Genomic DNA, 16,418 nt, shown 5'->3' on the forward strand with positions numbered 1-16,418 from the left:
GAAGATAATTCCAAGGCTATTATTCTCAACAAGCTTAACTTTGAGACTGCTCTCAAATCTTTTTAAAGGTAGCACAATTTTGAGTCAACACATGATTAAATGAAACAAATTGTTAAAATATGCTTTGCGAGAAAGACTTCAATATTCTTCAATATACTTCAAAATATTCCAGAGTTTGCATTCTTGAGCTAGTTCAGGCCACTTCTAACAGCACAGTACCAGTAACATGATGTTAAATATTTCCAAAATAAATTACACTCTTATCTTCAATCAATGGAAATATATAATAATATTCAATTCAGGCTTTTTTTTTGGTTGCTGATGCAGTGAGGTTTTAAATAGTAAGAAAATCTCAATGGGAAAAAAAACCCTTAAGTTATGAAGTCTGCAAGCACTCACCAAAAGATAACAAAAACATTACAGAATGGCAACTAACTAGGAGATCCAGATGCTAACTAACTATCAAAACCATAACCGCATGGGTGTTGGAATGCATCACTATGGGGCAGAGTTGTTTTACTGAGTGTTTTAATTATATATTTTCTTTTTATAACATCCTTGTAATGTAATCTATTATTACATTCTTACTCCTAGCTATATTTTAACATGGGGTTTGCTGCTTTGTTTCCCACCTCCATTGAAGAACACAATTTTTTCCCTGTTAAAATTCCAAATGGTCTAATAAGCATGTTTTCCTTTTCCTGTTACAGTGTATGACTTGCCTTGGAAAGTGTGAGAGACAGGATGCAAGCAGGCTAAAAGTGTGCATGATAGTTTATTGGAGCAAAATTTGGCTACTCCTTGTTTAACACTTCTTTTTTACCTCATTAATGATACAGCTGTTGCATATGAAGTAAAGAACACAGTAAAGTTCTTATGCTAAGAAAGCATATATTTATATAATTTCTCTTTTTCCTATCTCTATCTCTATCTCTATCTCTATCTCTATCTCTCTCTCTCTCTCTCTCTATCTCTCCCTATCTCTCTCTATCTCTCTCTATCTCTATCATCTCTACCTCTATCTCTATCTCTATCATCTATCTCTATCATCTCTACCTCTATCATCTCTACCTCTATCATCTCTACCTCTATCATCTCTACCTCTATCATCTCTACCTCTACCTCTATCTCTATCATCTCTATCTCTATCATCTCTAGCATCTCCATCTCTATCATCTCCATCTCTATCATCTCCATCTCTATCATCTCCATCTCTATCATCTCCATCTCTATCTCTATCATCTCTATCTCTATCTCTATCATCTCTATCTATCTCTATCTCTATCTCACATAATTCATGTGATATTTTACATTAAAATCTTACAATTCTTATCATTAGTAACACACATGTATCCAGAACACTTGTCTTCAGGCCCTGTCTACCCACCCTATTTTCACAGGACAGATAATAGGGACTCAGAGACAGCACAGAGTACTTTCCGATTTGCCATGAAATCCAATCTTCCTCCGAGGTGAAATACAAAAGCAATTGCTGTTCAAATTAGATACTCTGACTCCTTCACAGCAATGGAAAGCAGCTTTCAATATAGATCTTTTCAATGACTTGGATCTGATAATTTAGTGTTGAACACAAGCACGTATATTTCAGTTCCTTTTTAGTTAGAGTACTAATATATTTAACTGATGTTAACTACCATTACACCTGCTGCTTTGCAAGATTACAAAATGTGACTGACTTATCCCAAAAGTTAGAGCTCATCGTACGTCTCCCTCTCCACAAGCGTCACAAACACCAGCTGGGATATGAGACACTTGGCACAGTGGCCCAGACAGCAGTTCCAAGTGCCAAGCAGACACTTATCTAAAGTACTCAGGCCAAATTTCAACTTTTGTGACACTTGTGACTGAACAAATTTATGTTGATTTGAACACGGTCTATCTGACTTTTTAGCTGTGGTCTCAGCATTTAGAGTTTGTGGTTTCGTAGTCTTTTTAAGTTCTGCGAATTAAAAGTATGGCTTGAAGCACAGGAAATATCTTGTAATAATACAGTATACTCACTGATGTATAGCTAAAGTCATGCTAAAACTATTTGAGCCCTACTACTAAACTTGGTAACTACACACAAATATGTAAGAACATAGACACAAAGAAGTGGGTTAAAACAGTAGCTGCCTGAGGATATCTTAGACCAAGTCCTACTAAATGCAGACAAGCACTGTAAGATATGAAAGTTCTCTGGGTTTTGGGGTTTTCTTCCTTTTTTTACAATAGGAAATAATCCATTAAAAAGATACTTCCTGATAATAATTATTTTAAACCAGACACGAATCAGAAACTTTAGCAGCTAAACAAGACCTTTGGAATTGGTTAGTAGCAATGATTGTTTTTCAGCATCTTTAATATCCAAATAGTTCTTTTCAGGTGTAACTTCTGCAATCACATTACCAAGCCCAGACCTTTCATTTGTCTTATATACAAAATATAGACTAAGTCGAAATTACTGTATTTCTTTCATTGTATGCAATAAAAAATTATAAATAAAACATGAATTTCAACACATGGATTGTATATTGGAATATGGACCAGAATGGAGATAATATCTCAACACTTAATCGATATGCTTTATAGAGACACTTTCCCTATAACTTTTTTTTTGCATGCTAGACTGCAGAAATGATAAGTTCTACCCACCATCACGGGAGAAGAAATATTTGACACTCCATTTTTACAATTGTTTTTAATAACTGGCTACTTAGCACTGTACTTGAGATCAAGTGTTAAAGTATATTTAGCCTATTATCACAGGGTACTTTGCAGTAGAAGTTATGGACTTGTTTCAAAAATGTCTCGTGGAGAAAAATAAAACTTTTTGGGTTGGGAGTTCATTCATTTATACAATGGAGATATTCATTATTCTTATCTGAGACACTTAATACCCATTTTCACCTATCAAGACAGTCAGATGAAAAATTACAAAGGTTCCAGTGTGAATATATACATTATTTCATATCTGCATTACCTAATTTTTCCATTTAAGATTTTCCAGTCTCAGTGGAGTTAAAACGTTTGTCTCAACTAATTGTACTATGGCAGCTATAGTTATTGAGAGACTATAGTTTAATTTCACAATGAGATTATCACCAGTGAAAAAGGGTGCCATTAGGTATGGCCACGCTTAAGATATGATATAAATTCTTCAGGAATGAAAAAAAAAACCTCTGTACAGAAAATAGAAACAAATTTTAAAGCAGATCAGCAGTCATATAGAAGGAAAGGTCTTTCATACCAGGACTCTGATGCCTTCAGGGTCTGACTGCTAAAGCCTACAATGCAAATAAAAACCCCTCTCGCTGGAAAACGTTTGTGTAAAAATACCATTCAAAAGAATTTGGATTTCTGAGAGCATAAGGAGGAAAAAGTGATGCCATATCCAGCTATGACTTGAGTCTTTTGACTTTTATAATACAATTCGTCAAACCTTACTGAGAATATGTGAAAAGTGTTGCATGAGCACTGCCAATATTGTCAGTATTTTTCCAACACAGAACGTTTATTCTGAATTAGCTAATTTCACCAGGCAAAGGGTTTTAGCTACACACACGTTGCCTTTCTTACCTTGTGCCATGTAGAGCCTCCTGCATCAAGCTATACGGAAAAGTGTCACTCTGCCATTTCCCCCCTACACTCATCTGCCCACATTGAGTTTATATCTAAGATGCTCATACTCGGCAAAATTGAGAATCAAAGATTCAGATTACAAATGAAAAAAAAAAACAAAAAAACCAAAAAGACATGAAGAAATATTGCTTTAGAATATTTCTTATTAATAGAAAAGCACAAGGATTTTTAAGACAGTAAATAAATTTAAGGCCACTGAGTGTATGGACTGTTTCTATAGGCATCAATGGGGCTTAAACAGAAATTTTTAAAATCAGTTTAATAGCCATTTAGCTACATCCGCTGAGAATTTTTAAGGAAAAAATAATTAGATCGATTTTCTTTATATGATAGTTCAGTACACGAAGTTATCAAAACATTTATTCTTACATGCCCAAAATAAACCAAAGAGCTGCTGTAGCGTAACTGTAACAAAAATAAAACTCCTAAAACTTAAGAGTCTCAGATTACGCCTTTGTTCATATTTAGGTACTTAAAGGTTGAGCAAGACCAATATTATGCTTGATAATAAACAGTATAAACAAAACAGTAAGAAAAACAGCACAGTGTTCAAATGTCCACAGTACCAATGTGAACGGCTTCATAACAGAGATGCCATTTACTGTGCAGTAACATTTAGACTCAACAGTATAATGAAACGATCTCTGAACATGTTCCGTGTAAATAATAATAACAGCAACAATAATAATGATGATGATGATGTAGTATTCTGCGCTCCTATAATATAACACCTGTGAAATTCAAGGAAATCAGAAATATTAGCTTAGTCTGACAACATCAGAAACAGAAGCAATAGTGACGGGGACCCAACACAATACTAAGGTTCTGCTACTGCTCACAAGGTCTACAGATGATAATGTCTATAAACACCATAAGAAAGCATTGCAAGACTTTTTTGTTGCCACACTTGTTAAACATCAGAGAGCTTAAATGCAATTAATTAATGCACAGTGTTGCAGAAGAACGTTTTAAGCTGCCAAAATAATCACAATCACAATTGCAATCACAACTTCTAAACCTATTCTTTTTCTTATGCAGTAATTTAAACACTTTCAGTATCATAATATACACAATACAATACAGCTGAATCAATCTAACAGGGAAAATATAACTTGGGGTATTATGTTATTCTGAATATTCGATGTCACCACCATAATATCACATTAGCACTATTTCTGATGTACTTAACCGGAACAGTATATGTAATGCATCACACTGCCTTCAATCCCTTTTTACTCCTTTGCTGCTAAAAGAGCTCTTTGAAATATTTGGATGTTAATTAGTAAGAAACTCTTCCATGTATTGCACGAAGCAGAAAATGTTGCTACTGGATAATTTGCTGAGAAACTGTTGTTACACAGATTTTTAAAATTCCTCGATTGTTTCTTGCCTTTTTTGTTTCATTCGTAAAATGTTCATGTGATGAAATACAGAGTAGTGAAGTAATAGACTAGAGAAAACTGCCAAACACCAGCTTTGCCTCTGGCCAGGATATTCTGTACACCTGCAGTCTTGAAAACACTGGAATGGTTTCTAATTTCATGTTTTGAGAAGAAAAATAAAATGCTCTCAAGGAGTTAGGAGACCTTGCATTTTGGCCAACTCCACTTACATTTTTGGCTCTGAATCCCCAAAGTGGAAAGAGGCAACTGGGAAATTTCTCACTGTATCCAAATTCAGAACGAATCAGTAAAATAGCAGTGTCTTCTGCTCTTACCAAAATCTCCTGAGATGTTCTAAAAATGGATTTTCAGCTAATTATTTCATGAAGGATTGCATCAATACACAAATTTCTCTAAAAATAGCCGTCTCAGAATTCTCAAAAGGAACCTTGGCCAGGGTGATTATAAATATTATGTAATCACTCAGCCAAGCCCTTATGGTGATCTTATTAAGTACTGTGTGTCTGAAAGGTTTTTTAAGCCTACTACAAAGTTCTGTGGCTCTAAAAATACAGCATTTGGTATATAAATCAAAACAATTCTAGTGGTTCTGCTTTGCTGGGAGTGCATTACTAAGCTTCCCGTTTATTTAAACCACTAAACAATAAACGTTTAACTGACAGACTGCAGCTGCTAAATAAATCTTTACAATTAAATATGCTCATTGCTTATGAGAAGGTGCTTGCGAGAATGACTTCAGTATTATTACTACTAATTTTACAGGTGGATATGCTGCAATACAAATAATTTTCTGAGGTTATCAAAATAAAATGTGAAAAAAAATGTAAAATTAAGCCAGGGCTTGAGATAAAATCAATGCTTTTTATTTCCAGCTTAGAAATAACAGTTTGACTTAAACTCACACACTCAAAATCTGTATAAAGCTACTCAAATCGTTCATATAAATAATATTTTGGTCTTTAATATATGCACATGTGCAGCTTCATATTTAAAAGAAATCACATATGTTCTCATTCCCTTGCCAAGGCAGTATATTTCATTTTTTTAGGATGCTTCTTTTCCTCTTTCAGTGAGAAAACTGTGAAAAATTACTTCAAAACCAATGTCTTCATAGTTTACAAGCTGTTTGATGATCTCAAATGCCAAAATAAATAGAACAGATAAATTGAGAATGGCATTCAGCTGTGTCTTTGGTGCTAGGAGCATCATATAAGTCATGAATTATTACAGAAAGAGAAAAAAAAAAAGCCTGAAATTTGCAATTAATTAGAGTATTATTGAGATGTCCTCAATATGGCACAATATTAATGTTCTTCTGAAGCAATGCTAAGGAAGCTTATGGAGAGGCAAGCAGCTTCCAAGTGAAATACCGAATACATCAGGATGCTTCAGGAGTCTATCAGAGTTTTTCACTGTTCAAGTCCGAGGTAAAAGCAGCGACATTTGCATTTAAGCAATGCAATCTCCGTGCAAGTCTGCGATACATTATAGTGCAGTGATAGAATCTGTCTTCCTGGCATCCATCCAATAACAATAAAATTCTATGAGCAACCTCAATACTTTGGGTTACTCCACTGAGTTTAATAGAATCGACCTCCTGAACCTTTAGGATGTCTACTACATACTGTGCCCTATCTCTTTAGACAGGAAACAGACTTCTGATGCCTACAATGACCTCCCATGGTGGGAGCCACCACAGCTCCTGTACCGCATTCTGAATAGCAGTGGATGAATTTGCAAACATTTTGGTGTTCCGACTAGGTAAGCATCTGGAAATGTTACAAAGAATATCCATTAAAACTCCACAACTCCTCTACTCAAATGATAACCCTCCCAGGCCTCCATCAGTTAGGTGAAATCTAAGACGTGTCCCTCTCCCACATATAAAGATATTAAGGAGTATTCACATTTTTTGTAGGGAAAAAAAAAAGGTCCAACTTTAGAAAATTTACTCTCAACAACAGGATTTTCCAGAGGAAGGCAGTAACTTCCTTTCTTAAACCCCAAAGAGGATATTCCTGGGCATTTCATGTATTCAATCAGAAATCTTGGATTCTAACATAATGGTGAAAAGCAAGTCTGGTTCTGAAGAGAATTCTTCTCAGCAAAATTTGGAGAACATTAAAAGTAGCACAGGAATTGTAAAAGGAAGGCAGAAAAATAAGTGGAGTAAAACAACTTCCTTTTGAAACAGTAGGGAAAAAAATGCTGCATCCGCAGTAGCAATTTCGTAGCAACACAGAGCAGATTGAAGAGCATTTGTCATGCTCAGGAGATGTATTATTTGATGTTCGAATCAAGAAAGTGGCTTCTTCTAGGGTACAAATATATCCAAATAAATGTCTGAACTGCAGATGCAGAAGCAGAAAGGAGGAGTTTGTCTGCAGTACATTTTTACTCTTACTGGTGTTGCCTCTTTGTGGGACTGGGAATGTCTACCCTTACTGATGCTCTGCTAAGAAGATTTTTCAGCCACAGCACTTCCTACGCAGCCTCGCTTGCCCATCACTAACTGAAAGACAGAGCAACTTTGTGAGGAGCAACATGAAAAGGAGCAACATAAACAGAAACTCCCTGAATTCTTTCACGTCTGCATTCCGCATCCTTTGCCCTCCTTCCTTTATAATTTCTCAGCCTTCTGTAGCCATGAACAGAAGGTTTGCTGCTGGATTTTATAGGCATATGCATCAGAAATCCATTTTCTATCGTGGATATAGATGAAGGGAATATAGATTTTTATCATTGTCCACTACGTTATTTTGCCTCTCAAAGCAAAATTTCCTCATATAGTGTAGAACTGGAATGGATTTGGAGGCCCAATGTTTAGCATTATCTAGTGAGTCACCTTCTAATATTTATAAATATCTCTGCTTTCCTGATCACACGAGGCTGGAGAAGATGGGCTTTTTTCAATCTTCCTTTCAGCAATATAACAGCTGTGGAAATGGGAGCTGGGACAAGTAAGACAGTAAGAAGAATTTGATGCTGCAGTTGGTCATTCCCTGAAGTTCTAGGGAGTCAGAGACAGGTTGGGAGACGGCATCTCTCAAAGAAACTGAGGAACAGAGTGGATATATCACACAGCGTGCAACGTGTCACTCCCCCTGTCAAAGCAAGGAAGAGAAGCCCTAACAAACCTTTGTGTTGGATGCACATGTGAAAGCTCTGAGGGTTGACAATGGTTCTCTCCAAAGGGATTAAAGAAGTATGAATGATCTCTACAACCTCTATTATCAGATAATTCCTAAGTGTAATAAAGCGGTGACCTAGTTAAACCGCATTCCTGTTCCTGGTGTCTCTTTTTTTGTGGTGTCTGAGATAACAGGGAGATTATTTTGGCATCAATTTAATCTAGTTAAATAGCTTTACTGAAGATCTTTATCACTATAAATAATGGAGGTATTTGAAGTATTTGGTTACAATTCTAACTGAAGTTATCCAAAACAATGCCTCTCTAGCAATTCTCTTCTGCTGTTCCTTCACTCTGTCTGAAGAAAGTTATGAATGTTTTGAACACTTTTCAGCAGCAGCTTAGAGGTACAAAACCAAACAAAAAAAAAAAACAACTAACAAAACTGAGTTTGCCCAAATCTCTGGTGAACATTTTTAAGATATCCATGACAGGTACCATGGAACAAGGCAAAGCGGCAAAGTCCATTTACTCCTCAGTAACAAAAGATAAAGGTGAGAAAAACAAGATATCTAAAAGAGACAATAACTGGCTTCTCTTTTCCAAAGTAAATCAAAACAAAAATACTAAAATTTTTTGGACTTTAACATCATCTCCTCTGATGCAGCACAGTGGGACGAATTACTAAAAAGCATAAAGTATGTCTGCCTATTTAGTGTATAAATTTTGGGTGAAACGTCTCCTGGCCAGCTGACTGACCTGAGACATGAGTACATCATGGCTGGAACACAGGTTCTTGTATGGAATGTCTATAATGAAGTCAGCATCACGAGTGGATGGTAAGTTGACGCTCAGAGGCTGTTTCCTATTTTTATAGACCTGTGGGAAAAAGCTGTAATGATTAGATGCATGAGGTCAGAGCTACTGGGAATTTAGCAGAGCAGCAAGGGTTTGCCTTAACTTTCTGTTACTGAGTGCATGGAGTTCTACAGTATGTAACGCATGATTCAGAATAAAGAATCCTAACATTGACTATGCAGCATGTCCTAAACTTTATTAACACGGCATGCTCATTTGTAAGTGGCACACTGACACGCCTGACAGCAGAGTGCTTACTTTGACAGGCTAAGGAGACCAGAATGATTTTGCCGACGGGTGTTCTCCTCCTCAAGCAAAAATCACAGAAGTCAATAATGTCACACAAAGGAAAACATCAGATACAACAGCTTTCTCAACTTTTTCACCTATTCTGAAAGACGGAAGGTGTTTAACAGCATGACACACAGCACAGGTCTTGGTACCACGGTTATCTGAACGTCCTTTGTCTTCCTGCCCGCAGCACCTCTTCTGGTTTTAACCATTACCTTTTAACAATCAGGGAGCGCAGCCCCTGCACTGTATGCAAAGTTTTAAACATTTTAATTAGAGAGAGAAGAGACCTATGCTCTGTCTCTGGTACATGTGTTCTGTGTCTAGTATGGTTATTTTCCTCAATTAATAATGCAGAATATAAATTAAATTTGCTTGTCATAAAATCTATTGCTACACTTTGTAACTATATCTTTTTTTTTTTTTATTAAAACCTCACAGGAGTTACAGTGTTGAAGACAGAGTGATTTTTACTCATTTGAGAATCTATTTTAAGGATAATCATGGCTTCCAGATAACCTCTCAGAAAGCCTGAAACCTTCTGAGAACGCAATTATGTTGCAACAGATAAGCAAATAATTCAACAGAAGTAGGCTAGAAAGAGCCAACAGAAGGGATAGGAGCATTTGCTTTCGTCTGTCTCACATAATGAAGAGGGTTGGAAGATATATGAGGAGGGAAAATGAGAAAGTGTATTGGCTGCATTTAATATGAGGCAGGAAATGTGCACCTAAATACTTAACATACAGAAGAAATACAGAAATACTTAGATTGAACACCTCCTACCTTTTGTCACATGTCAGACCTGGCTTGAAGACTTTCAACATGAGATTAGTATAAAATAGTACAAATGAAAATATTGCCAGTTTTCTGTTCTCATGAAAGTGTGAAAATGAACGTCTCCCCACCTGCTGTTTTAACTGATGCACTAATCTGTCCTTCTCTCGTTTAAGAGCCATTACTTCATCTTGAGTCTTCTTTTTCTTTGAAGCCGACAGCTCAAGCAAGGCAATGTTTGCATCTTTTTCGCTAATTGCAGCAAGCAAAGCTTCTTGTCTGTTAAAATAAAATAAAGATGGTTATTCTCATTAAAACAGTATTATACTGAATTAGATGTTTCTTTTAACCACTGGGAGAACAATCAACTACCTTCCAAACACTCTTTAAACAGCAAATATTGTCAAATCTAATCCAATTATTAAACCGATTAGTCAAAAATGTTCTCTTCGTAGATTTTTTCATTATTTAACTATTTCATAAAAAACTTCCCTCGGTGTCTTTTACTACAATATGGTATCTAACAATATTTCTATGAAATGCCTTGCTTTTAAAAAATCTTTTGTATTTATTTTTCTAAATTCACTTCCTAAATTCTTGAATATCTTAGGTAAATCTGCTATGACTTAGTCAAATCATAGAGACTGAATAATAAAAACAGCGTGATACAGATAAAGCATAGTTTCAATTATTGTGTTAATTTGGTACCCTAGAGACATCAGTACATTTTGTCGTGTCACCACAAAGCTATGATTCTAGAAACAACATATAACATCTAGAAAAGTTCCTCAATCTAACATAAGGAATCTTTTCTTTTGGAATCTTGACCCCTTGATCTCCATAAAGCAAACAGAAACTTGCAGCACTCAGAAACGCATAGAGTTACATAGAAGCGAGCAGGGTCACACCATGAATAGTTTATGAGGACATATGACAATAGTGATTTTTACAACACGCAGTTGGCAACACAGATCTTGCAGTATCTCATTATTTCTTACACTCTAAACTGCTCATGTTGGCAAGGCTGTAATCTGTCCCTTATTTTCCTAAATAAAAGTAATATCTTCAGTGACAGACTATGACTTATCAGCCATGAAAAAGCGTATAATACTTAACAGCCTTTAGAGCAGAACGTGTTATGGCTTATGCCTTTTTTCCAGAACTATATAAGATAAATCATTAAAAAATAAACATAGAAAAATGAGCCATAAATTAACCTTAGGCTCCAACTGCTAATAAATGTAAGAATACAGCTGATGAACTTCATATAGCCAAGGTGAGCTAGAAGTTTGGAATTCTCACAGTCCTTCGACTTGCCAGCAAAAATGTCGTGAAAGCTATTTCAATTTTATTTCAAAGTTCCTAAAGTATTAATGTAAATATTTAAAGGACAATATTTCTGGTGGAGTCAAAGAAAAACAGTTCATTTATTTTACTTTCGAAGTTATGATACATGGATCAATTTTAGATAAACAGTTGCATTTTATTCATACACTTAAAGAGCCTCATTTATTTTTCTGTCTTCTTAATTCTAATCACAGTTATATTATGTTTAAAAGAGGATGCCATAAGTCTCCAACAGTCTTAATTTAAATGAAAGCTATTAATTAAATAACAGGTACTAAGGAAAATAAAAAACATCAAAAGGTCGCATATCCATAGCGCTGATCTGAAATGAGACATAAGCATATTGTCTTCTATAAATCACACAATAATGCATAAAACTTGCTGTGTGGTAATTTGTAAAAGGCATTTTCATGTGTTATACTCAAATACAATATTAATTCCTTAACATTTTCACTAAAAACCTAACTTTTTAATGCACTGAAAAAGAAGAAAGCCGATTCGCTGCTGTATTCAACATTTCCTCTCACCTTGCAGAAAAGCGAGAATTTATGCACCGTATAAAACCTAAATATGCCCTCTTTCGAGAATCTCAATTCTCTTCCCTCATCCATTAAGAGGGTAACCTTGTCATAGAAGGTGATCAGGCTAGTTTGGCAGGACCTGCCTTTCATAAACCCATGTTGACTGGGCTTGTCCGTCCCGTTGTCCTGTGTGACAGTCCTCAAGATGACCTGCTCCAGGACCTTCCCTGGCACCGCGGTCAGACTGACAGGCCCGTAGGTCCCTGGATCATCCCTTGAGCCTTCTTGAAAATGTGTATAGCTATGACACCATCAGTGCTCCACCAAGATGCTCCAACATTTGAATTAAACCCACAGCATATACACAACTTTGAATTGGCTCCACAAATTATTGTCAGCTTAGTTTTTAATTCTTATCTTTATAGTAAATGTAAATAAAGTTGGGAGGCCTTAAACCTATAAACATTCATAGGTTGGAGATTTCTACTGAAGTCCTTCCACAACAATGTGGAATTATGAATATATCTACACAGATGGGCAGCTGAATGCAAACTCACGCTGCCTTGAAGCTCTCTTGAAGCCACTTGAATGTGAGTCAGCTTCAGTTCAGAAGCTGTAAAACCTCATTTATCTAAGAGACAAGGTGTTTTGGCTTGGGCATAGTGCCACACAACATGCTGATGGCTTCCAGACTGGAACTGGCTCACACACAGCCTGCTCAGAGCAAGCTCACACCTGTCTGCACAGACCTACTCCTGGGCACGTCAGCATATTATCTGTGTGTATTATCATGGATAATCTGAACAATAATAACCTCAAATATATAATCCAGTGGCATTTAACCAGATATCCAGGTTAACGAGAGTTCAGCAGAGCGGGATTATATATTCTACCAAATGATCCGTGCTGGTTGCTTACATCCTGAGTAATTAACATCTACAATACAGAGGGAAGACAGAGAGACTTAACAGCTTTTATTATTATTTTACAGAGTACAAAATAAGGATGCAAGTTGTGATAGGGCAGCTAAAGAAACTGAAGCAGTCTCCTTTACCTCTGCATAGCTTAGCATACTATGAGAGTTACACTTCACCCATGAAGTCCATGGGAGATAGAGGTGGAAAAATAGCTTGCCTGTGTTGGTAAGGCATCATAAGTGAAGAGATCCAAGTATTTATGAGGCAGTCTGTAGGGACAGACCCAGAGTTCTACGTCATATCTCATTTATTACACATCACACACAGGTCTACCCATGTCTTTGCAAGTTGCTGTGCTACCTTGACAACATACCTCAGGTTTCCTACGGAAGAAACAAATTCAATATACAGAAGCAATTTATTTTAGTTGCTCAGTGACTCTGCTAGAAATTAATACTGCTATTTTTTGCAGGAAACATTGGAAATTTGATTATCTGACCACTACAAACAAGGCTAAGATGCCAGCAAAACAGCTGACAAAAATTACTTTCTCACTTACAAACATAAACTTCACTCAAAAATGTAAAAAGGTGGCAAGGTCTTCGTCCAAATCTCTCAGGTGGGTAATGCACTTCTGCTTTGCTGCTAGAAACTGGAACTCATTGCACATTTCTGTGCAAGAATTTTTGAGACTCAAGACATGAACTGGCACCAAGAGCAACATAGTCTGATATACTCTCTACCTAATGTGCTTATGAGTGTAAGTGTAATTTATAATTCCTAATTATCTACTGTGTCAGGAAAAAAAAAAGGCTGTCCAAATAGAGTGCTATAGAGATGTTATCACTGTTTGCAGCCAAAATGTCTCCTTATTGCTTAACAAATGATGGTAATAAAATACATTTTGAAATAATCTATTAAAGCACCGAATTAAATTACATTCTTTAACAGTAATATTTAGAAAGAGTAATCCCTTTTGCTATTAGTAGTTTTTCCTCTCTTTTTTGGCCAACTAATCCGTTATACAAATAACAGAGCATTACTTTTAACACCAAGAAAAATCACTGTCGCTGTACACGGCAAAATTAGGTAAACTCTCAGATTAATAAAATACATCTTAAATTTAACAGCATTTGCTCCACATCGATAATTATTCTGTACACTTTCCTTTGGCATATATAAAGTAATTCCTAGGACTCCCAATCTATATATCCTCCACAATAATATGGTTGCTCATTACAAGGTGGACAGGGAGAACTTTTCCGTGGAAAAGCAAAACTCATGAAATGAAACTTCCTCCCTGGCAAAGCCTGACTACATTGCACTCCACGGCAACGTCCTGCCTCAAGCTAGTGACTATAACAAACTCCTGATGAGCTCACCTGCAGCTGCGAGGTCAGGGCTTAAGGTGCTAATGATTGGAGGGAGAAGTACCAAGAAACTCACACAAATATCTTAGTATATTTAGCATTACTTCACACTAAAATACAAAAGAAAAGAGGAAAGGAACAGTCCCTTCCTAATGCCCAGGAATTAATTCATTGATGCAAGCGGTGTTCCAGCCCAAACTATACAGTATTCCATTCTGTTTAACATTTTCATTAACTACATAGATGATGGACTAGAAGATCTATTTACTACATATCAATGAGACTTGAGACTGCGAGGATCTTCAAATGCCATGAAGACAGAAAAAATGTCTTTGCAAACCAAAGATGCTGTTTAGAAAACTAAGAACTCCGTATTAATGATCTGTTGTGAATAAGGCAAACATCATACTGTGAAGTATAAACAGAAATAGATTGCAAGACAGAAGTGATTCTTTTGATCTACATGAGTTCAGAAAGATCTTAGCTGTAATACTGAATCTAGCTTGGATATAATTCTCCATGAGAAATGTGGATGCTGTTCAGGGGGGAGCAGCAAAATCAGTCAAAGAAATGAATGACGAGAAAACATAGGGAGAAACTACCATAAGTAGTCTCTGAGTGGCAAAATGATAATAAGAACATAAAATGCTATGTCAAATTGAAATAGAACACCTTTTTTTCCATATCCAAGGCACAGAGCAAGAATTAATATGCACAAATTGTAGGTGAAAAAATCATGATTTTTTTTTCTCCTACGATCTAATGAAGGTCTCATGACAGTGGCAGGTAGGTATAAATAGTAATTGAGTACTGGCAGAAATGGCTACAGAAAGAATGCCACGGCTAGTGAAAGTCTTTTTCAACAATTTAGGCAAACATCTGCTAGAAATGATGTGGTTATAGTTGATCTTGCCCCAAGACACGACCCTACCAGCAACAATCAAATTCAATGATTTGATGTTTTAAAGCTGGTTTACTCCATCTCATTTAAGACAGTAGCAGTTGGAGCGAATGTCATGTTTTATCTGCCTCTATCACACGCTTGCAAGCCTTCTTATGACTGGAATAAAAGATCTTTTACATTTAAGTTTCTACAACCATTGTAAGAATGAACAACAAACAACTTGAGAATGATCAAGTTTCTGTGAAAATTTCCCTGGTAGCAATTACAGATAAGAACGACTTTATACCGTAGAGGGCATTTCTCAGTGATATAAAAAAAACAGAGATGCCTTTCCTTGGAGCATCTATCAAATATTAATCTGATAATATCATTGGCTTTTAGACAAACGGGAAGTATAAAAATCACATAAATCTTTTCAGTAAAGTCACTGGAAGTAGTATTAAAGAACAATCTGAATTACAGAAAAATGCCATACATACAGGTAGAGGAAGCAGATGATACTAAAGCAACTCAATTATAAATGAAACCTAACACCTGAAAAACACTATCTTACAGATCTCTAGCAATGCAGACATAAGAACAAGTCTGTGAAAGCGTCTGTCTGAGTAAAAAAAAAGTACTTAATATGAAAAGGAAGCCTTAGCATACTAGAAGGGAAGATAAGATAATGCAAGAAGAAATAAATCCATGAAAGACTCTGCTGAATGCCAAACTGAAAAAGTATATTGTATACAGTATTTTATCAAACTGCAGCCTAAACAAATGTCAAACAGAATAATTTCTTTAACAAATATGGGCAACAACTGAGAAAAAAAGGTTGTTCACTAGCATACATTTAGTCAAGATTAACTATGGATAAAAAAATGTACTAAGAACAGATTTAATAACCCTAAACTGTCATTCAGCTTGTAGGAGGCATTCAAGGTACAGCTAATAAAACACAAAAAATGGTTCTAACCACCCACAAAAAATCGCAGTAGTATAAAACACTGAAGGATGACCACTAAGATAAATGCTTTCTTTTGAGAGCTGCCTTGCAGTTAACCTTCTTAAAGAGTCTCCCAGAAACCTCTAATCATAATACATTGCATTGCCACTTATCACAGTCAATTTAGAAGTGAACTCTGTAAACACTCCTGCTTTACTCCCCACCTCTGTTAGTCTAAGAATCATTTTCTGGGCTTTAATAAAAGAACTCGTGACAACTTTTTGGGAGGTGGGGTGAGTTCTTAGAAACAGTCCGATTGCAATCTAACAG

General features: G+C 36.0%; 1 protein-coding gene across 17 annotated transcripts in view; it reads right to left on the reverse strand.

Moving 5' to 3' along the window:
* Positions 1-16,418, reverse strand: part of ERC2 (ELKS/RAB6-interacting/CAST family member 2) — a 416,897-nt gene that overhangs the window by 125,221 nt on the left and 275,258 nt on the right. For all 17 annotated transcript variants that reach the window (XR_008451688.1, XR_008451687.1, XR_008451686.1 and 14 more), the window contains one exon: positions 10,233-10,380. Coding sequence is in view for 1 of the 17 variants with exons in the window: in XM_054076666.1 (XP_053932641.1) it covers positions 10,233-10,380 (148 nt within the window). In the remaining 16 variants the exon portion in view is untranslated. The remainder of the gene's footprint in view (positions 1-10,232; positions 10,381-16,418) is intronic.

Source organism: Cuculus canorus, chromosome 11 (genome assembly GCF_017976375.1).
Source record: "Cuculus canorus isolate bCucCan1 chromosome 11, bCucCan1.pri, whole genome shotgun sequence".
Classification (NCBI taxonomy): Eukaryota; Metazoa; Chordata; class Aves; order Cuculiformes; family Cuculidae; genus Cuculus; species Cuculus canorus.